A 23,817-nucleotide genomic window follows, 5' to 3' on the forward strand; every position below is an offset into this window, starting at 1 on the left:
GTGTGGGGAGGTTCTGAGGGTGCTGCCTGGGGAAGCGAGCATAGAAGCCAGACTTCTGTGTTTACAAGTGACAGAAGAGCGGTAACAGTGAATATGGCCAACCCGGGGCCTATATAAAAGGTAGGGGCCTGGAGCTGCAGCTCCAATAGCCCCTACATTAATCTGGCCCTGAGGAGGAGGACGAGGTAGCCAACACTGCTTCTTTTCAAAAATTTTAAATGAGGGTACACCCCAAAAGAGTGAGAAAGAGCAAAAATGGAACAATGGGTGGGTAAGGTCGGTATCCATTGCTATTCTGCATAAGGTACGGAAAAGTCCCGTGGGATCCATGCCTGGTTCATTTTAATGAACGTGAGCTTGTCCACATTGTCTCTGGACAGGCGGCTGCGCTTGTCTGTTATAACGCCCCCAGCCGTGCTAAATACCCGTTCAGATAATACACTGGCTGCAGGGCACGCCAGCACCTCCAAGGCGTAAAGGGCAAGCTCAGGCCATGTGCCCAATTTGGAGACCCAGAAGTTGAAGGGGGCAGACCCGTCATTCACTACATGTAGGCGTGTGCACACATACTGCTCCACCATGTTGGTAAAATGCTGCCTCCTGCTAAGACGTTCCATCTGAGCTGCTGGTGCTGCTGTTTGTTGTGGCGTGCTGACAAAGCTTTTCCACATTTCGGCCATGCTAACCCTGCCTTCTGAGGTGCTGGCGGTGCCCTGGTTGCGTTGGCGACCTCCTCCTCCTCCTCCTCTGCCTTGTGCTTCCACTGTGGCCCCGCTGTCAGATGGGAATGCCAGCAGCATGGCGTCTACCAGCGTGCGCTTGTACTCGCGCATCTTGCGATCGCGCTCCAGTGAGTGAATTAAGGACGGTACGTTGTCCTTGTAACGGGGATCCAGCAGCGTGGCCACCCAGTAATCAGCACAAGTTAGAATGTGGGCAACTCGGCGGTCGTTGTGGAGACACTGCAGCATGTAATCGCTCATGTGTGCCAGGCTGCCCAGAGGCAACGAAAGGCTGTCCTCTGTGGGAGGTGTATCGTCCGTGTCCTCTGTATCCCCCCAGCCACGCACCAGTGATGGCCATGAGCTGGCCTGGGTGCCACCCTGCTGTGAACATGGTTCCATCTCCTCCTCCAGCTCCTCCTCCTCCTCATCCTCCTCATCCTCCAGAACTGTGCCCCTGCTGGACAATTGCGTCCCTGGCGTTTGCGTGTGCAGGAACCCACCCTCGGAGCCCCTTGCGAATGACTGCCCTGAAAGCCTTGGAAATGTTACCTCTTCATCCTCCTCCTCCTCCTCATCCTGTGCCACATCCTCTTCCATCATCGCCCGAATTGTTTTTTCAAGGAGGCATAGAAGTGGGATAGTTAAGCTGAGAACGGCGTCATTGCCACTGGCCATGTTGGTGGAGTACTCAAAACAGCGCAACAAGGCACACAGGTCTCGCATGGAGGCCCAGTTATTGGTGGTGAAGTGGTGCTGTTCCGCAGAGCGACTCACGCGTGCGTGCTGCAGCTGAAACTCCACTATGGCCTGCTGCTGCTCGCACAGTCTTTCCAGCATGTGCAAGGTGGAGTTCCACCTTGTGGGCACGTCGCATATGAGGCGGTGAGCGGGAAGGCCGAAGTTACGCTGCAGCGCTGCCAGGCGAGCAGCAGCAGGGTGAGAACGCAGAAAGTGCGCACAAACGGCCCGCACTTTCTGCAGCAGCTCTGACATATCGGGGTAGTTTTTAAGGAACCTCTGCACCACCAAATTCAGCACATGCGCCAGGCAAGGGATGTGCGTCAAACCGGCTAGGCCCAGAGCTGCTATGAGATTTCGCCCGTTATCGCACACCACCAGGCCGGGCTTGAGGCTCGCTGGCAGCAACCACTCATTTGTCTGCTGTTCCATGCTCCTCCACAACTCCTGCGCGGTGTGTGGTTTGTCCCCCAAACAGGCAAGTTGTAAAACTGCCTGCTGTCGTTTACCCCTGGCCGTGCTGAAGTTGGTGGTGAAGGTGTTACGCTGTCCGGATGAGGAGGCGGTAGAGGATGAGGAAGCGGAGTAGGAGGAGTTAGGAACAGGAGGCAAACTGAAGCGCCCTGCAATCCTCGGTGGTGGAAGGACATGCGCCAAATTGCTATCCGCCTCAGGCCCATCCGCCACTGCATTTACCCAGTGTGCCGTTAGGGAGATATAACGCCCCTGACCGTGCTTACTGGTCCACGTATCCGTAGTTAGGTGGACCTTGGCACAGATGGCGTTGCGCAGTGCACACCTGATATTTTCCCCCACTTGGTTGTGCAGGGAAGGGATGGCTTGCCTGGAAAAGTAGTGGCGGCTGGGCACGACGTACTGTGGGACAGCCACCGACATAAGGTTTTTAAAACTGTGCGTCTCCACCAGACGGAATGACAGCATTTCAAAGGCCAATAATTTTGAAATGCTGGCATTCAGGGCCAGGGATCGCGGGTGGGTAGGGGGGTACTTCCTCTTCCTCTCAAGTGTTTGGGAGATGGAAAGCTGAACGCTTCCACGGGACATTGTGGAGATGGTTGTTGGTGACCCAGGTGGTGGTGTTGCTGACAGATCGTCTGTTTGCGGGGTGGCAGGTGCCGGTATCACTACAGATGTGGCTGGAGCGGCCGAGACTGCAGCAGAAGAGGAAGCAGGATGAGCCAGAGACGTTTCTTGGTTTTGAAGGTGTGTACTCCACTGCAGCTCGTGCTTTGCACTTAGATGCCTGATCATGCAGGTTGTGCTCAGGTTGAGAAGGTTTATGCCTCGCTTCAAGCTCTGATTGCACAGGGTGCAAACCACTCGTGTCCTGTCATCAGCACATTTTCTAAAGAACTTCCACGCTAGAGAACTCCTTTGAGCTGACTTTGGTGCGCTCGTTCCCTTGCTGCGTTGGGCAGTAGCGGGCGTAGTGTCTAGGGCACGGCCGCTCCGCTTCTGCACCCTGCTCCCTCTTCTGCTGTGCTGGTGGCTCTGTGCGACCACCGCCTCTTCCTCCAAACTACTCAGGTCACCTGCATGACGTTCATTCCATGTGGGGTCGAGGACCTCATCGTCCTCCACATCATCTTCCACCCAGTCTTCACCCCTGCCCTCCTTGTCGGTCTCCACAATGCTGAACGCCGCAGCAGTTGGCACCTGCGTTTCGTCATCATCGGAGACGTGCTGCGATGATCCTTGCATGTACTCATCTTGAGAAATAAGTGGTTGGGCATCGCTGCACTCAATCTCTTCCACTTCTGGGGCAGGGCTAGGCGGATGGCCCTGGGAAACCCTGCTGACAGAGTCCTCTAAAAGAATAAGAGACTGCTGTATGGCTTGGGGCTCAGACTGCTGGCCTGATTTGCAAGGGGGTGAGGTGAAAGACGGTTGGACATTGGCTGCAGGTGCCAACTCTGACCTTTCTGCAGTAGACTGGGTGGGAGACAATGTGAAGGAACTGGAGGCACTGTCAGCAGCAAACCAATCTACTATCGCCTCAACTTGTTCTGGCCTCATCACTTCTAGGGGCGTTTGATGCCCTACCAAATACTGATGCAGGTTCTGTCGCCTACTCACACTTGAGGAAGGTGTTTCACTTGTGCGTGTAGCTGGCACAGATCGACCACGTCCTCTCCTTGCAACAGGAGCTCTACCAGCAGCACCACGACCCAGGCCACGGCCCTTATTTGACGGTCTCCTCATATTTCTGTAATTTAAGATCTTGCCCTAGAAAGGTTTTTATTGAATAGCGGAATAGGAAATATGATCCAAAAAAGTGTATGTATCTCGCACGTACAAAACCACACTAGGCCCCAATTACTATTGTTTCTACCCCTAAAAGGATGGATGAGGAGTAGGAGGAGTATGGAACAGACAGCACCCTCAAATCTTCAGAAGTATGAGATGAACCCCAAAAACTTGGAAAGGTGGATCTCACACGTACCGACACAGACTATCCCGCAATTCAATTGATCCTCAAAGGTTTTTATTGAATAGCGGAATAGGAAATATGATCAAAAAAAGTGTATGTATCTCGCACGTACACAACCACACTAGGCCCCAATTACTATTGTTTGTACCCCTAAAAGGATGGATGAGGAGTAGGAGGAGGAGTATGGAACAGGCAGCACCCTCAAATCTTCAGAAGTATGAGATGAACCCCAAAAACTTGGAAAGGTGGATCTCACACGTACCGACACAGACTATCCCGCAATTCAATTGATCCTCAAAGGTTTTTATTGAATAGCGGAATAGGAAATATGATCAAAAAAAGTGTATGTATCTCGCACGTACACAACCACACTAGGCCCCAATTACTATTGTTTGTACCCCTAAAAGGATGGATGAGGAGTAGGAGGAGGAGTATGGAACAGGCAGCACCCTCAAATCTTCAGAAGTATGAGATGAACCCCAAAAACTTGGAAAGGTGGATCTCACACGTACCGACACAGACTATCCCGCAATTGAATTGATCCCCAAAGGTTTTAATTGAATAGCGGAATAGAAAATATGATCAAAAAGAAAGTGTATGTATCTCGCACGTACACCACCACACTAGGCCCCAACTACTATTGTTTGTACCCCTAAAAGGATGGTTGAGCAGTAGGAGGAGGAGTATGGAACAGGCAGCACCCTCAAATCTTCAGTAGTATGAGATGAACCCCAAAAACTTGGAAAGGTGGATCTCTCTCACACGTACCAACACAGACTATCCCCCAATTTAACTGATCCCCAAAGGTTTTTGATTAAATAGCGGAATAGAAAATATGATCCAAAAAAAGTGTATGTATATCACACGTACACAACCACACTAGGCCCCAATTACTATTGTTTGTACCCCTAAAAGGCTAGGAGTAGGGGGAGTATGGAACAGGCAGCACCCTCAAACCCTCTGAAGTATGAGATGAACCCCAACAACTTGGAAAGGTGGATCTCTCTCACACGTACCAACACAGACTATCCCCCAATTTAACTGATCCCCAAAGGTTTTTGATTAAATAGCGGAATAGAAAATATGATCCAAAAAAAGTGTATGTATATCACACGTACACAACCACACTAGGCCCCAATTACTATTGTTTGTACCCCTAAAAGGCTAGATGAGGAGTAGGGGGGGTATGGAACAGGCAGCACCCTCAAATCTTCAGAAGTATGAGATGAACCCCAAAAACTTGGAAAGGTGGATCTCTCTCACACGTACCAACACAGACTATCCCCCAATTTAACTGATCCCCAAAGGTTTTTGATTAAATAGCGGAATAGAAAATATGATCCAAAAAAACTGTATGTATATCACACGTACACAACCACACTAGGCCCCAATTACTATTGTTTGTACCCCTAAAAGGCTAGGAGTAGGGGGAGTATGGAACAGGCAGCACCCTCAAACCTTCAGAAGTATGAGATGAACCCCAACAACTTGGAAAGGTGGATCTCTCTCACACGTACCAACACAGACTATCCTCCAATTTAACTGATCCCCAAAGGTTTTTGATTAAATAGCGGAATAGAAAATATGATCCAAAAAAAGTGTATGTATATCACACGTACACAACCACACTAGGCCCCAATTACTATTGTTTGTACCCCTAAAAGGCTAGATGAGGAGTAGGGGGGGTATGGAACAGGCAGCACCCTCAAACCTTCAGAAGTATGAGATGAACCCCAACAACTTGGAAAGGTGGATCTCTCTCACACGTACCAACACAGACTATCCCCCAATTTAACTGATCCCCAAAGGTTTTTGATTAAATAGCGGAATAGAAAATATGATCCAAAAAAAGTGTATGTATATCACACGTACACAACCACACTAGGCCCCAATTACTATTGTTTGTACCCCTAAAAGGCTAGATGAGGAGTAGGGGGGGTATGGAACAGGCAGCACCCTCAAACCTTCAGAAGTATGAGATGAACCCCAACAACTTGGAAAGGTGGATCTCTCTCACACGTACCAACACAGACTATCCCCCAATTTAACTGATCCCCAAAGGTTTTTGATTAAATAGCGGAATAGAAAATATGATCCAAAAAAAGTGTATGTATATCACACGTACACAACCACACTAGGCCCCAATTACTATTGTTTGTACCCCTAAAAGGCTAGATGAGGAGTAGGGGGGGTATGGAACAGGCAGCACCCTCAAACCTTCAGAAGTATGAGATGAACCCCAACAACTTGGAAAGGTGGATCTCTCTCACACGTACCAACACAGACTTTCCCCCAATTTAACTGATCCCCAAAGGTTTTTGATTAAATAGCGGAATAGAAAATATGATCCAAAAAAAGTGTATGTATATCACACGTACACAACCACACTGGGCCCCAATTACTATTGTTTGTACCCCTAAAAGGCTAGATGAGGAGTAGGGGGAGTATGGAACAGGCAGCACCCTCAAATCTTCAGAAGTATGAGATTGTGTTCACTGTACCCCACAAAGATTGAGTTCACTGCACCCCACAATGATTGTGTTCACTGCACCCCACAAAGATTGTGTTCACTGCACCTCACAAAGATTGTGTTCACTGTACCCCCCAAAGATTGTGTTCACTGCACCCCACAAAGATTCTGTTCACTGTACCCCACAAAGATTGTGTTCACTGCACCCTAAAAGGATGTTGTTCACTGCACCCCACAAAGATTGTGTTCACTGCACCCTAAAAGGATGTTGTTCACTGCACCCCAAAAAGATTGTGTTCACTGTACCCCCCCAAAGATTGTGTTCACTGCACCCCACAAAGATTGTGTTCACTGCACCCCAAAAAGATTGTGTTCACTGTACCCCCCAAAGATTGTGTTCACTGCACCCCAAAAAGATTGTGTTCACTGTACCCCCCAAAGATTGTGTTCACTGCACCCCACAAAGATTCTGTTCACTGTACCCCACAAAGATTGTGTTCACTGCACCCCAAAAAGATTGTGTTCACTGTACCCCCCCAAAGATTGTGTTCACTGCACCCCACAAAGATTCTGTTCACTGCACCCCACAAAGGATTTTGTTCACTGCACCCCAAAAAGATTGTGTTCACTGCACCCCAAAAAGGATTTTGATCACTGCACCCCAAAAAGGATGTTGTTCACTGCACCCCAAAAATGATTTTGTTCACTCCACCCCAAAAAGATTGTGTTCACTGCACCCCACAAAGATTGTGTTCACTGCACCCCAAAAAGATTGTGTTCACTGTACCCCCCAAAGATTGTGTTCACTGCACCCCACAAAGATTCTGTTCACTGTACCCCACAAAGATTGTGTTCACTGCACCCCAAAAAGATTGTGTTCACTGCACCCCAAAAAGGATGTTGTTCACTGCACCCCAAAAAGGATGTTGTTCACTCCACCCCAAAAAGATTGTGTTCACTGCACCCCACAAAGATTGTGTTCACTGCACCCCAAAAAGATTGTGTTCACTGCACCCCAAAAATGATTTTGTTCACTGCACCCCAAAAAGGATTTTGTTCACTGCACCCCAAAAAGGATGTTGTTCACTCCACCCCAAAAAGATTGTGTTCACTGCACCCCAAAAAGATTGTGTTCACTGCACCCCACAAAGGATTTTGTTCACTGCACCCCAAAAAGATTGTGTTCACTGCACCCCAAAAAGGATGTTGTTCACTGCACCCCAAAAAGGATTTTGTTCACTGCACCCCAAAAAGATTGTGTTCACTGCACCCCACAAAGGATTTTGTTCACTGCACCCCACAAAGATTGTGTTCACTGCACACCAAAAAGGATTGTGTTCACTGCACCCCAAAAAGATTTTGTTCACTGCACCCCAAAAAGATTGTGTTCACTGCAGCCCAAAAAGATTGTGTTCACTGCAGCCCAAAAAGATTGTGTTCACTGCAGCTCACACACAGAAAAATGGATGTGGATCACTGACACCTGCCTATCTCCAATCCCACACCACACAGCAATATCGATTGTAGTTTGTAGAACACAGTTTCCCTAAAATTCAGCAGACTCTGTCCCTAACAGGATTGAGAAGAGATCGTAGATCAGGATTGAGTGCAGATTCACCCCACCCCCCACACAGCAATATCGATTGTAGTTTGTAGAAGACACTGACCCTATAATTCAGCAGACTCTATCCCTAAAATGCCTACAACTCGCCCTGCCTAAACACTCCGACCTGTCCCTCAATTCTATCCGGACACAAATGGTTTTTTCCTGCCTATCTTTCCCTAATCAGCAGCCAGCACGTTGATGTGTGCTCTGTCCCTGATATAAGCAGCATAATGACGCCGCTGCGGCTGCCTCGAACTTATAAAGACTTGGTCACATGCTTCAGACGGCCAATCACAGCTACTAAGACATTTGCAGGCATGGCTGGGATGGCTTAAGGCACACCAGTTAAACGATTGTTGATTGGCTGTTGAAAGCCCGCCATGAAAAGAGCGCCAAAGCATGCAAAACCCGGAAATAAAACGACCGAACACGGATTTTTACCCGAACATACAGTAAAGTGTCCATGTCCGTGTTCGGGTAAAAAAAATCCAATTATTCGGTACGAACACGAATAATACAGTCCGTGTTCGCTCAACACTAATTACAGTTTTATATCTTTTTGTTTGAAGCCTGAAATGTGGCAAAAGTTCAAAAAGTTCAAGGGGGCCGAATACTTTCGCAAGGCACCGCAAGACTAGATTTTCTTTTGAATTTTTATTTAAAAATTGTTGTCTTACAGATGGACGCTTTGTTTCGAATAACTTGGAGGGAGATCCAATTTTATCTCCAGATTTCAAGGCAGAAGATGATATCAAACCATGTTCTCTAGGAGAAGATCCCATTACTCCAACCACACATCACCGACCTTACCATCTGGAGGGGTCAATGGATCCTTCTAATCCTGAGGAATCTTCTGATAAATCCCATACTATGACTTCAGATGTCCATCTAAGATCAACGGATCCTTCTAATACTGAGGAACCCTCCTATGAACCCCATACTATGACTTCAGCTGTCCATCTAAGATCAGTAGATCCTTCTAATCCCGAGGAACCTTCCTTTAAACCCCATACTATCCAACTGAGATCTATCAGTGGGGGTCAACCAACCGACCCATCCAATCCCAAGGAATCTTCTTCATGTGGTGGAGTTCACACAGGAGAGGGTTCATTGCCATCTATGGATTCCAAGAAATGCAAGAAATCTAACATCAAAAACAGAACACTACCCTCAGGTAAAAGTCCATTTTCATGCCCAGAGTGTGGGAAATGTTTCACTCAGAAAAGTTCCCTTCGTGTGCACCAGAGAAGTCACACAGGCAAGCATCCTTTTTCCTGTTTAGAGTGCGGGAAATGTTTCGACGTCAAAGGAAGACTTCTTATACACCAGAGAACCCACACGGGTGAACGTCCATTTTCGTGTTCGGAGTGCGGGAAATGTTACGTTATCAAAGAAAGCCTTCTTAATCACTATAGAGTTCACACCGGGGAGCGCCCTTTTTCATGTTCTGAGTGCGGGAAATGTTTCAGTCAAAAAGGGCAACTCCGTATACACAAGAAAAGTCACACAGATAAGTATCCCTATTCATGCTCAGAATGTGGGAAAGGTTTCCCTCTGAAAGGAAGACTTCTTAGACACCAGGTAATTCATACGGGTGAGCGTCCTTTTTCATGTTCAGAGTGCGGGAAATCTTTCACTACCAAACAAAACCTTCTTAAACACCAGAGAATTCACACGGGTGAGCATCCTTATCCATGTTCAGAGTGCGGGAAATCTTTCATTCAGAAAGAAGGCCTTGTTAAACATCAGAGAAGTCACACGGGTGAGCGACCCTACTCATGTTTACAGTGTGGGAAAAGTTTCAAGCAGAGAAATGCGCTCGTTACACACCAGAGGACTCACACGGGTGAACGTCCTTTCTTATGTACAGAGTGTGGGAAATGTTTCACCCAAAAAGAAAACCTGCGCGAACACCAGAAGATTCACATTGGGGATCGTCCTTTTTCGTGTTCAGAGTGTGGCAAACGCTTCATAAAAAAGTCAAAGCTTATTTCGCATCAGAGAATTCACACGGGCGAGCGGCCTTTCTCGTGTGCAGAGTGCGGGAAGTGTTTCACCTGGAAAGAAGACCTTCTTAACCATCAGAGATATCACACGGGCGAGCGGCCTTACCCGTGTTCAGAATGCGGGAAAAGGTTCAAGCGGAAATCTGCACTTCTTACGCACCAGAGAATTCACACGGGCGAGCGTCCTTTCTCTTGCGCGGAGTGCGGGAAATGTTTCATTCAAAATGATGAACTTGTTAGACACCAAAGAGTTCACACGGGCGAGCGCCCCTTCTCGTGTTCGGAGTGCGGGAAATGCTTTACACTCCAAGGAAATCTGACGAGGCATCGGAGAATCCACACCAAATAATGCAACTATGATGTCATTTAATGGGGGAGTGGTTTAAGTTAGGATTTCATTAAGATGAGTGGGAGTGTGGGAGTTGCTTATAATGGGCCCAGCAGAGGTTTAAGGATTACCATGGAACTTTTTGCTACTCCCGCACATCCTCCAATGCTCTAGACATGTGCAATTCGCTTCGGTTTGAATGTAAAATTCAATTTGGTGATTCGGAGACTTCGAACGTATCTAAATCTCCGAATGAAATAGTAACGAATTTCCTTTATTCGTTTTCTAATGGATTCCAAATTTTCGGAACGATTCAAATTCAGATCAGAAAACGGTTGACTCGATTCGGATTCTGTGTGTAGAACAGCTTAAATACTTCAGCTCCGGAAAGGTTTTACCCACCCCCGCCCCTTAATGACCAGGCCGTTTTTTGCGATACCATGCGACGCCGTACCCAAAAAAATTGAAATAATTTTTATTTAAATAAAAAAACTGAGGGGTCCCCCCCCCCCAAAATCCATACCAGACCCTTATTCGAGCATGCAGCCTGGCAGGTCAGGACAGGGGAAGGGGGGGGATGAGCGAGTGCCCCCCACCTCCTGAACCATACCGTTCCACATGCCCAGAATCTGTAGGGGGGGGGGTGCTACCCCAAAGCAACTTGTTCCTTATGTTGATGGAGACAAGGGCCTCTTCCCCACAACCCTGGATGGTGGTTGTGGGGGGTCTGTGGGCGGGGAGTTTATCGGAATAGGACAAGGGGGGGTGAGCGAGTGCCCCCCACCTCCTGAACCATACCATTACACATGCCCTGAACAAGGGGGGGTGCCAGCCCAAAGCAACTTGTCCCTTATGTTGATGGAGACAAGGGCCTCTTCCCCACAACCCTGGACGGTGGTTGTGGGGGTCTGTGGGCGGGGGGGGTTTATCGGAATAGGACAAGTGGGGATGAGTGAGTGCCCCCCACCTCCTGAACCATACCATTCCACATGCCCTGAACATAGGGGTGCCACTCCAAAGCAACTTGTCCCTTATGTTGATGGAGACAAGGGCCTCTTCCCCACAACCCTGGGTGGTGGTTGTGGGGGTCTATGGGTGGGGGGTTTATTTGAATAGGACAAGGGGGGATGAGTGAGTGCCCCCCACCTCCTGAACCATACCGTTCCACATGCCCAGAATCTGGAGGGGGGGGGGTGCCACCCCAAAGCAACTTGTCCCTTATGTTGATGGAGACAAGGGCCTCTTCCCCACAACCCTGGGCGGTGGTTGTGGGGTTCTGTGGGCAGGGGGTTTATCGGAATAGGACAAGGGGATGAGCGAGTCCCCCCCCAGCTCCTGAACCATACCATTACACATGCCCTGAACATGGGGGGGGGGGGTTGCCACCCCAAAGCAACTTGTCCCTTATGTTGATGGAGACAAGGGCCTCTTCCCCACAACCGTGGCCTGTGCTTGTGGGGGTCTGTGGGCAGGGGGTTTATCGGAATAGGACAAGGGGGGGTGAGCGAGTGCCCCCCACCTCCTGAACCATACTATTACACATGCCCTGAACATGGGGGGGGGTGCCAACCTAAAGCAACTTGTCCCTTATGTTGATGGAGACAATGGCCTCTTACCCACAACCCTGGGTGGTGGTTGTGGGTGTCTGCGGAGGGGGGGGGTTTATCGGAATCTGGAAGCCCCCCAGATCCTGCCCCCCCCCCCCCCCCACATGTGAATGAGTATGGCCTACCCATTCACAAAAAAGTGAATAAAGACTGACCACAAGTTTTTGACAAATCCTTTATTAAAAAACAAAAAAACAATGTCCCCCGATGTAGATCCATCGTCCAATCACGTGGCCCGCCGCACCCAAAAAAAAAAGAAAAATCCGGCCTCGTCGAAGGCTCCTTTTCTATTTCTGGCATTCTTTTGTTTACATTTCAGCTGTCAGTGGGGAAGCCCGCTGACAACTGATAAGTCATTGGTCGTTAAGGACTCGGCAGCCGGCATCCCTAGACCCCCTCCTTTACAACCAGTTATTCTTCACATAGAATTTTGAAACGGTCGATCCGCCCTGAATTTTCGAATCGTACCAAAAAAATTTGGAATTCTTTAGAAAATTAATAAACTAAACAAAAAAAATGAAACGACTTTCCGAAAACGAATCCACAAAAACAAAATTAGCAACATAATAAATCTATCCGAAACGAGACGAATGTTTCCGTCCGTCCCCGCACATGTCTGCAATCCTCCCCCCTTTACTCGGGAGAATAACCTACAGCAGGGATCCTCAGACTACGGCCCTCCAGAACTACACATCCCATGAGGCATTATAAGACTCTTGAAATTCACAGACATGACCAGGCATGATGGGAGTTGTAGTTCCTGAACAACTGGAGAGCCATAGTTTGAACAACTTGAGGGCCATAGTTTGAACAACTGGAAGGCCATAGTTTGAACAACTGGAGGGCCATAGTTTGAACAACTGGAAAGCCATAGTTTGAACAACTGGAGGGCCATAGTTTGAACAACTGGTGGGCCATAGTTTGAACAACTGGAAAGCCATAGTTTGAACAACTGGAGGGCCATAGTTTGAACAACTGGTGGGCCATAGTTTGAACAACTGGAAAGCCATAGTTTGAACAACTGGAGGGCCATAGTTTGAACAACTGGAAGGCCATAGTTTGAACAACTGGTGGGCCATAGTTTGAACAACTGGAAGGCCATAGTTTGAACAACTGGTGGGCCATAGTTTGGACAACTGGAAAGCCATAGTTTGAACAACTGGAAAGCCATAGTTTGAACAACTGGAAAGCCATTGTTTGAACAGCTGGAGGGCGATAGTTTGAACAACTGGAAAGCCATAGTTTGAACAACTGGAGGGCCATAGTTTAAACAACTGGAAAGCCACTGTTTGAACAGCTGGAGGGCCATAGTTTGAACAACTGGAGGGCCATAGTTTGAACAACTGGAGGGCCATAGTTTGAACAACTGGTGGGCCATAGTTTGAACAACTGGAAAGCCATAGTTTGAACAACTGGAGGGCCATAGTTTGAACAACTGGAAGGCCATAGTTTGAACAACTGGTGGGCCATAGTTTGAACAACTGGTGGGCCATAGTTTGAACAACTGGAAGGCCATAGTTTGAACAACTGGTGGGCCATAGTTTGGACAACTGGAAAGCCATAGTTTGAACAACTGGAAAGCCATTGTTTGAACAGCTGGAGGGCGATAGTTTGAACAACTGGAAAGCCATAGTTTGAACAACTGGAGGGCCATAGTTTAAACAACTGGAAAGCCATAGTTTGAACAACTAGTGGGCCATAGTTTGAACAACTGGAAAGCCATAGTTTGAACAACTGGAGGGCCATAGTTTGAACAACTGGAAGGCCATAGTTTGAACAACTGGAAAGCCAAAGTTTGAACAACTGGAAGGCCATAGTTTGAACAACTGGTGGGCCATAGTTTGGACAACTGGAAAGCCATAGTTTGAACAACTGGAAAGCCATAGTTTGAACAACTGGAAAGCCATGGTTTAAACAGCTGCAGGGCGATAGTTTGAACAACTGGAAAGCCATAGTTTGAACAACTGGAGGGCCATAGTTTAAACAACTGGAAAGCCACTGTTTGAACAGCTGGAGGGCCATAGTTTGAACAACTGGAGGGCCATAGTTTGAACAACTGGAGGGCCATAGTTTGAACAACTGGTGGGCCATAGTTTGAACAACTGGAAAGCCATAGTTTGAACAACTGGAGGGCCATAGTTTGAACAACTGGAAGGCCATAGTTTGAACAACTGGTGGGCCATAGTTTGAACAACTGGTGGGCCATAGTTTGAACAACTGGAAGGCCATAGTTTGAACAACTGGTGGGCCATAGTTTGGACAACTGGAAAGCCATAGTTTGAACAACTGGAAAGCCATTGTTTGAACAGCTGGAGGGCGATAGTTTGAACAACTGGAAAGCCATAGTTTGAACAACTGGAGGGCCATAGTTTAAACAACTGGAAAGCCACTGTTTGAACAGCTGGAGGGCCATAGTTTGAACAACTGGAGGGCCATAGTTTGAACAACTGGAAGGCCATAGTTTGAACAACTGGAGGGCCATAGTTTGAACAACTGGAGGGCCATAGTTTGAACAACTGGAGGGCCATAGTTTGAACAACTGGAGGGCCATAGTTTGAACAACTGGAAGGCCATAGTTTGAACAACTGGAGGGCCATAGTTTGAAGACCCCTGCCCTACAGTATGCTATTGGGAATTGTCTTTCACAAATGAGCCTCTTTGGCTTTTGCACTTCATTATTCTTTGTTATAATTTACTAGAGAGGCTGGTCCAGCCGACGTATAGATATCAATAAATTTCTTTTGACCCCCCAATATCTTCAGGATTTGTTTCATTGTGTGTTATTCATATGTTCTGATTTGTAAAAGAAAACAAGGAAGCTCTACAGCACATGTGTCAAACACAAGGACCGCGGCCAAAATCCGGCCCACCAGGCTACTTAATGTGGCCCTCACACCTCTCCTACAGCTGTGGCACCCCACCTTGTCTCCACCCCCCGACTTGTCTCCGCAGCAGGGCTGGCCCAAGATATTGTGCTGCCTGGGTCCAAGAATAAAAAAAATCGCACCCAACAAAAGTTCGACACATCAATTATTTTATATAAATATAGAATGTAGAAAATATTTTCCAAAGGGGCTGAGAGCTCCTGGTCCGTAAGGGACTTTGCCACTGATCCCAGAGACTGGGTGTTTCTAGCAAGGAGAGCAGTCTAGGATCCTTTCTCTGTCCATAGGAAGGAAGTTCTCCTCATCTGTTCTTCAAGTCAAGTTGGGCCATCCCATAACCGCAGAAAGGCACGCTGCCTGGCTGTGCAGGAATAGAGGAGCCAGTTACCAGCAGCCCTTTCGGGGGTTATTAGTGAGTCATAGAGTTTAGAAAGTACATTTCCACACACGAGTCAATCGATATTCTAAGGATACATGGAGCCACTCCAAATTCCACATAGCCACAAGGTATTTACGTGTGTTTTTTTTACACACCTGTTTAATTTTCGGCCTGAAGATTACACAAAACCCCAAAAACATGATATATTTTCTGAAGGCAGACACCCTAGAGAATAAAATAGCAGTAGTTCCAATTTTTCTCTACCATGCAACGTTCTTCTGTTACCTCATAAGACATGTATTCAAGAACTGGAAAAAATGTATATGCTGTAGTGATGTCTATGGTAGTACCATGAATGTCCGCACTGCCTCCATTATTTATTTTATTTTTTTTATAAATTCTATTTGATTGAGTTTTCGAAAATAAAGAGAAAAGTTCAATACAGATCTACAAAAAAAAAATCCATCTACAAAAGCAAGATTGATGCAGTTGGTGAGGACACCTCAACTGTACAGATATGTTCCCCACTCAACATACCTTGTCAACACTGCTCTTTTGAACCGGCTACTACTGAAGAGGCTACCAAACTTTGCTTAGATGCCCACCTAACCAATTGTCCTCCTGGATCCTGTTCCATCGCAACTACTACGGTCACCCTCTTCTTCTATGTTCTCTCAATCACATCTTTAATCTCTCCCTCTCTACTAGCACCTTACCCTCTGCTCTAAAGCATTCGCAGGTCACCCCCGTTTTTAAAAAGCTCTCACTGGACCCCACCAGCCCGAACAACCTAAGACCCATCTCATTGCTCCCATTCACCTCTAAACTTTTAGAACTCTTATGGTGCGTTTCCACTGCATGGTACGGATCGGTTTGGAGCTTTTCCACTGCATGGTACCGCATGATACTGTTGAGTTCAAATGTTAAGTTTGAGCCTTGAAATAACGGGACATCTACGCCAATCAGGTTTGCATTCGTCTCCATATGTTTACTCAGAATATACGCCATACAGGCGGCCGTACAACGGTTCACACCATCCTTTAACGGATGTGTGACCCAGATTACATTGGTTACAGAGCTTTTATAGTACATAAACGGGCACAAGCCCAAGTTACAGATTACACAAAGTTTCACAATATTACACAAGATTTCACAATACAGTCTAATTACACATACGGTCATCTTGACCGAGACAATGACGTCGAGTGAAAGGTTAGTCTGACAATTAAAAATGATTGATTAGGGGCTTTTTACATTTTACGGTAATAAAGGGCTTGTTTTCATAAACATCTCTTTCCGAGAATCTTAGCATATCTTTGGCAGAACATTTCATATCCTCTGGGACAACATGAGACACAGTATTTAAAACATACCAACTAGAATTCTAAGCATTAAGAAGAATATATTTTTTTAGTATATTAAAGGGGACTCTTTAACGATATATAATGATAGGCTCTTCATATCTTGACAATACGGGTTAGAACGGTTCGATACGGTTTGGTACAGAGGTGCTTTTCCACTACATGGTACGGCGTCGGTGCGGCTCGCTTAAACAGTACCACCTCGGTTGGGGTTCCAAGCAGGCCGTACCGATACCATATCCCACAATCCTTTGCATGCAGCATTGATTGTTTGTCACTACTAGCCACTGATTGGTCAGAGAATCGTTGTAATCCCACCCACTTACTACTTAGTGGAAAAGCAAACCGAGCCGAGTAGAGTCTATACAGTGCTGAAAGGTGCCGACTCGTACCACGCAGTGGAAAAGCAAACTGAGCCGAGCTGGGCCAGGCAGTGCCGAGTGGAGCCGAGCCGGTACTTGCAGTGGAAAAGTGCCATTAGTCTACAACCGTCATGGCTCTTACCTCACTGACAACAACCTTCACCCCCAGTCTGGCTTTCGATTGCAGCACTCCACAGAAACTGCCTTATTAAAACTCACTAACGATCTACTAACTGCTAAAACCAATGGCCACAACTCTGTACTGCTACTACTAGACTTCTCTGCGGCCTTTGATACAGTTGACCACCAGCTCCTTCTCATTAAACTCCGTTCCCTTGGTCTCCAAGATTCTGCTCTCTCCTGGTTCCCCTCCTACCTAACACAGCGCTCCATCAGTGTTACCTATAACTCTGTTTCCTCCTCTCCACTTCCCCTTTCTTCCGTCATGCCAGGGAACTAGGTGCAATCTTAGACTCTGACCTGTCCTTTCAGACCCAAAACGAATTGCTATCAAAATCTTGTAGACTTTACCTCTGTAACATTTCTAAAATTCGCCCCTTTTAGATAATGAAACCACCAGGCTACTCATTCACTCCCTTGTCATCACTCACCTTGACTATCTCAAGGTCCATAAAGACATGGATGAGCGAGTTTGGGGTGGAGGAACTTGACTTGCCTGACCTCAACCTGATAGACCTCCTTTGGAATGAATTAGAGTGGAGACTGCAAGCCAGGCCTTCTCATCCAACATCAGTGCCTGACCTTACAAATGCGCTTCTGGAAGAATGGTCAAACATTCCCATAAACACACTCCTAAACCTTGTGGACAGCCTTCCCAGAAGAGGTGAAACTGTCGTAGCTGCGAAGGGTGGGCCAACCTAATATTGAACCCTCCGGAATAAGACTGGGATGCCATTAAAGTTCATGGGTGTGTAAAGGCAGGCGTCCCAATACTTTTGGTAATATAGTGTATATGAAATAAATGAGTCCTCTGTATATTGGTCATCAAATGTAAAAAAATAAAATGTTTATATAATTCTTTTTCTGTATAATCTGTGTGTGTGATCATCAATGTAACCTGATAGAAGAATGGATCACGAGGCAAGGGACGGAATGATGGAACATAACGTAGACTTCAGTATTTATATTCAACACAAGGTGGCGATCTCCCTTATTGTCGGTGGAGCGCAAAGACAGGAAGTGATGTCAGATACAGACAGGAAGTGATGTAAGAGTACATATATAGGAAGTCCTGGGTGAAAGGTGAATCGGGAGGAAGCAGAGAGGAGACATTGGTGGAACTGGTAGCAGAGGAGGTAATAGGATCTTATTTTACATTTACACCCGGTAACCCTTGGTAAAAGGAATAGGGGGCGCTCTTTAGGTTTGATGGAAAAGAGATTTCACCTCCACATACGGAAAGGCTTCATCACAATAAGAGCTGTTGAAATACGGAATGGACTCCCTCAAGAACTAGTACTGGGCAGCTCGGTAGATTGTTTTAAAAAGTAAGTTGTGTAGCGCTCGCTAGTGTTCTACTAATGTGAGTGCAGGAAAATACTAATGCTTAAACCTGTAAATCTTAATTGGGTAATGGGTTTACTTTAGGTCAAGGCAGGATGACTGATGCCTTGACCTAAAGTAAACCCTCTGTAAAGGTCTCTGGTGCCTCCCGGTGGTTCTGGAAAGTTGGAGAACGTTCTGGAAACTGGAGGGCAGAGGCTAGGAGGGGGTCGTTATGCATACTCTGGGGATTTTGGTCAATCCCTGGGGGATGAGCTTGGTGGCAGGGTGGTTGAACCAGCCCTTAATTATGGATGAGTCATGCTGGGTGTCGGGTGGTAGATGTTGTGCTGAGGGGACTGTTGGTGGCCCTTGAGGCAAACCTTCTGGTCATGGGGGGGGGAGGGTGTGCTCTGCCTTTGGTTGGGGCATGAGCTGGCTTGGTAGGATCCTGACAATAGCAACAGTTTGGAGGGGATTTTCGGGAGCAAGGAGGACAGTTTGAGTACTACAGCAGGACTTACAAGGGGAGAGACTGCCGCATATAGCAGGTCTCTCTGAAAGATGGCAGTGTGCCTAAATCTTTCTGAACCTTGTCCTGGAAGATCTCTAGGGCAGTCAGTCAGGCAGGCTGGTGAAGAGTCAGGCAGGCTGGTGAAGAGTCGGCAGGTAGACCGGTGAAGATGGGCATCCCATGATTCCTATTCCCCATCTAAGTTATTACCCTCTGTAACGGAGCTCCAATACCCAGCCTAGGTATCTCCGGTGTATCATCTTTGGAGCTGAGGAAGTACTAAAATATCTAAGGCAAAACCCCCCCAGTAACTGGACGACACACAGTTCTGGGAGTCAAACTAGAATGAATTGTTTATTGAAAACACAAGAGATCTACACTCTGCCCAAACCCCTCCCTCTTCGAGCCATTCCACACAAACACACATCCCATAATATGCTCACAAGGCAGACAGGAACAATAGGACAATGGGAACTGCACAGCATGAAGCAGATATCCTACAGAATGACCTGGACAAAATTACGGAGTGGGCAACGACATGGCAAATGAGGTTTAATGTGGAGAAGTGTAAGGTTTTGCACTTGGGGACCAAAAACATAAAAACACAATACACGTTAGGAGGGGAACCCTTGGGGGAATCAAAAATGGAGAAGGATCTGGGAGTCTTAGTTGATGATAGATTAGACAACAGCATGCAATGCCAAGCGGCAGCTTCCAAAGCCAACAGAATATTAGCATGCATAAAGAAAGGGATGTATTCCAGAGATAAGACTATAATCCTTCCACTTTATAAAACTCTGGTCCGACCGCATCTGGAGTATTCTGTCTAGTTCTGGTCGCCAGTCCTCAGGAGGGATGTGTTGGAGCTGGAGAAAGTCCAGAGAAGGGCAACTAAACTGATTAGGGGGTTGGAGGACCTTACCTATGAAGAGCGGCTGCAATCGCTCGATTTATTTTCCCTGGAGAAAAGACGTCTGAGAGGGGACATGATAGCAATTTATAAATATCTTAATGGGGATCTCAGCTTAGAAGAAAAGCTGTTCATTCGAAGGAATTGCATGAGGACTCGAGGACATACAATGCGATTAGAGGAGAAGCGTTTTAACCTCAGGCAACGTGGGGGGTTCTTTACTGTTAGGGCTACAAGATTGTGGAATTGTCTACCACAAGAGGTGGTTTCTGCGGGTAGTATGGTGACTTTCAAAAGACTCTTAGACTTGCATCTCAAGGATCAGGAGATTGAGGGCTATGTTAGATGATTACAGTCACACACACCTACACAGGTTGAACTGGATGGACTATTGTCTTTATTCAACCTCACCTACTATGTAACTATGTAACTATGTAAGGTATTCACAATAACAAACCCCACCCCACTGGCCTGGGTCTATGAAACACTTCCACCATTTTCTAGCCATCTGCAATACATCCCCACACATCTCCTGAGGGACACTGCTAAAAAATATGATAGTCCCAAGTGAAAGAGTCCCTCACTCTCTCAACCCAAACCACACTCTCAGTGTCCATTCCGCTACACACTCTAATAAAACATAAAAACCAAGCTCGAAGACTGTTTGGATGACAACTGAAAATGCTACTTGCCTTGCTGTGCAGGAGTGGGGAACCCAGTCATCCGCAACCCTACGAGGGTAGTGCTACAGTTGTATGCCTTCCTAAATGCAAATAATATATCTGGGTATAGGTTTTATATTTATATGTAACATATACAGGATATTACCATTTTCGGTTTATAGGTGATAACATGCTTGAGGTGATTGTTGCCATATTATGGACCTTGAAGAAGAGAACACACCCTGAAAGCTTGTCCTTAAAAATTGTATGTTAGTGCAAATAAAGTATGACAGACCGTACTCAATTGTTTCTGTAGGTAATTCTATCAGAGATTGTTGATCCAGTGAATATCCAAACGCTTTTGGAAGATAAGAAAGGAATTTTTTCCCCAGTTGGCTCAATTTGGACCATGATTTATAGAGGTTTTTGATTTCCTCTAAGTCAACTGTGGGTATAGGATTATGCATATGGAGGTTTTCTATTCATTTTATTTTTTTATACTGGTCAAACAAGTCTTTTTAATCTTTTTTTCAAGTCATTTATCCAACGTGAGGAGGAGTGGGAGTCTTCAGAAGGACACAAGTATCTCTACAAGGACTTAATGATGGAGAATCAGCCGCCCCTCACATCACCGGGTAAGAGGAGACTTTATTGTAAAGGAGAGAGCAGTACGGAGGGTCCACCTAGATCCCCCATCATCTGATAAACACATAGAAACAATGTATTCAGTCAGTGTGTGTGTTTCCTACAGATGGATCCAGTAATGGGAACCCACCAGAGAGAGGTCCCCGTTCTCTGTATTCCCTGGATTCCACACAGGTCAACATTAAAGAAGAGATAAAAGATGAGGATTATGTAGTGGAGGAGGTAGAGTTTCGAAAAGGACACAGGAAGCAGTACCAGGACACCATGATGGAGTCATCCAGTTACAGAAGCCCATTAGAGAGATGTCCCCATCCTCTGTATTCCCGGGATTCCACACAGGAAGATCACACCATCCCTCACCATCATCAGGTAGATGAAGCTGAGCATGTAGACCTTAAAAATCATTCCAAGCTCCGACAGGACATTCAGCTACATCATTTTTTTTTCCTTTTAATGAGTATATTCTGTCATCTTTGGGGTTCAGGGTGAAGAACGGAAAGCCATCAAAGTTGAGGTTAAAGAAGAAGAAGAAGAGAGATTGGTGAGTGGAGATCAGCAGTCTATGGAGGAGAGAGGTCCTCTGTATTCTCGGGATTCCACCCAGGAAGATCTCACCTATAAGGAGAATGATCAGGTAGATGGGACTGGGGAAAACAAACTTGAAAATAGTTCTACGAGAGGACATTCTTCTATGTCATTTCTTATTCCTTTCCTATTATCTTGGGGTTTAGGGCGAGGAGCTGAAATACATCAAAGTTGAGGTTAAAGAGGAAGAAGAAGAGAGGTTGGTGAGTGGAGATCAGCAGTCTATGGAGGAGAGGGAGATGATTATGGAAAGTAAACAGGAGGAACCTTCTCTACATATGGACACAAGTAAGTAATAAACAGTAATAAAATTGTATGAGTATAGAATATGTAGTTACATTGTTAGGTTGAGACAATTTCCCAACTTCTTCATCTCTAGCAGGGTTGGGCGATCGGTTCGGGCCAAGCATGAGTTCAGCCCCGAACATCACCCGTTCGGGTATTCACCCAAGCTTTCAGTGCGCTCAGCGGGATGCTTCCCCGCCAAGCGCACAGTGAATAGGTTGTTAAGGAACGGGCCGGGAAGCCTTAACAACAGATGAGTCATCAGCTGTCAGCGGGCTTCCCCACTGACAGCTGAATGAGAAACAAAACATTGCTGAATTTGCTGGCAATAAGAAAACAAAAACGGCATGGAGGTCTCCTCCCAATCCATATCAGGCCCTTTGGGTCTGGTATGGATTTTAAGGAGAACCCCACGCCAAAATAACCCCCCCCCCCCCCTCAAATCTATACCAGACCCTTAGGTCTACAAAGTGCCAGAAAAAGTGTGGTCTTCAAGCGAGTAATAATTTGTTTTCTTACAGATGGACGCTTTCTTCTGAATTCCTCGGAGGGAGATTCTATTTCACCTCCAGATTTCAAGGCAGAAGATGATGACATCACACAATGTTCTCCAGGAGAAGATCCCATTACTCCAACCACAGATCACCGACCTTACCATCTGGAGGGATCAATGGATCCTTCTAATCCTGAGGAATCTCCTGATAAATCCCATACTATGACTTCAGATGTCCAACTGAGATCTCACAGTGCGGATCAATCAACCCAAGCCAAGGAGTCTTCTTTACGGGACAGGGGTCGCATGGGAAAGCGTCCCTTGGGTGAACGTCCTCATTCATGTACAGAGTGCGGGAAATGTTTCGCTGCCAAAGGAACACTTGTTAGACACCTAAGAATTCACACGGGAGAGCGTCCTTTTTCATGTTCAGAGTGTGGGAAGTGTTTCATGAGAATGGCAATTCTTCGTACACACCAGAGAACTCACACAGGGGAGCGTCCTTTTTCATGTTCAGAGTGCGGGAAATGTTTCATTGATAAAGGAACACTTCTTGGGCACCAGAAAAGTCACAAAGGTGAGCGTCCCTTTTCATGTCCAGAGTGCGGGAAATGTTTCACTACGAAAAAAAGCCTTCGTAGACACCAGGCAGCTCATAAAGGTGAGCGTCCTCATTCATGTTCAGAGTGTGGGAAATGTTTCGCTCTGAAGGAAGACCTTACTAAACACCAGAGAAGTCACACCGGTGAGCGTCCTTTTTCATGTTCAGAGTGCGGGAAATGCTTTCTTAGGGTTGATCACCTTCTTCTACACCAGAGACGTCACACGGGAGAGCGTCCTTTTTCTTGTTCAGAGTGCGGAAAATCTTTCACTGAGAACAGAGGACTTCTTATACACCAGAGAATACACACAGGTGAGCGTCCTTTTTCATGTTCAGAGTGCGGGAAATGTTTCATTGATAAAGGAACACTTCTTGGACACCAGAAAAGTCACACGGATGAGCGTCCTCATTTATGTACAGAGTGCGGGAAATGTTTTGCTGCCAAAGGAACACTTGTTAGACACCTAAGAATTCACACGGGAGAGCGTCCTTTTTCATGTTCAGAGTGTGGGAAGGGTTTCATTAGAATGGGAATTCTTCGTGCACACCAGAGAATTCACACAGGCGAGCGTCCCTTTTCATGTTCAGAGTGCGGGAAATGTTTCACTACGAAAAAGAGCCTTCGTAGACACCAGGCAGCTCATACCGGTAAGCGTCCTCATTCATGTTAAGAGTGCAGGAAATGTTTCGCTCTGAAGGA

General features: G+C 46.6%; 3 protein-coding genes across 4 annotated transcripts in view; 2 read left to right on the top strand and 1 right to left on the bottom strand.

Moving 5' to 3' along the window:
* The window catches only part of LOC309562677 (uncharacterized protein), a 420,285-nt gene that overhangs the window by 150,350 nt on the left and 246,118 nt on the right, over positions 1-23,817 (bottom strand). The window lies entirely within an intron of this gene.
* The window catches only part of LOC309564435 (uncharacterized protein), a gene marked incomplete at its 5' end in the record, with an annotated part of 253,943 nt that overhangs the window by 79,722 nt on the left and 150,404 nt on the right, over positions 1-23,817 (top strand). Inside the window, 7 exon segments of the mRNA XM_082269065.1 lie at positions 9,166-9,572; positions 9,993-10,321; positions 21,270-21,375; positions 21,472-21,522; positions 21,638-21,787; positions 21,885-22,026; positions 22,545-23,765. Coding sequence (XP_082125191.1) covers positions 9,166-9,572; positions 9,993-10,321; positions 21,270-21,375; positions 21,472-21,522; positions 21,638-21,787; positions 21,885-22,026; positions 22,545-23,765 — 2,406 coding nt within the window.
* The window catches only part of LOC309563916 (uncharacterized protein), a gene marked incomplete at its 3' end in the record, with an annotated part of 182,514 nt that overhangs the window by 11,472 nt on the left and 147,225 nt on the right, over positions 1-23,817 (top strand). The gene's annotated exons all lie outside the window — the stretch shown is intronic.

This window comes from Pelophylax lessonae, assembly GCF_965119305.1.
Source record: "Pelophylax lessonae genome assembly, chromosome: 9".
NCBI classification, from domain to species: Eukaryota; Metazoa; Chordata; class Amphibia; order Anura; family Ranidae; genus Pelophylax; species Pelophylax lessonae.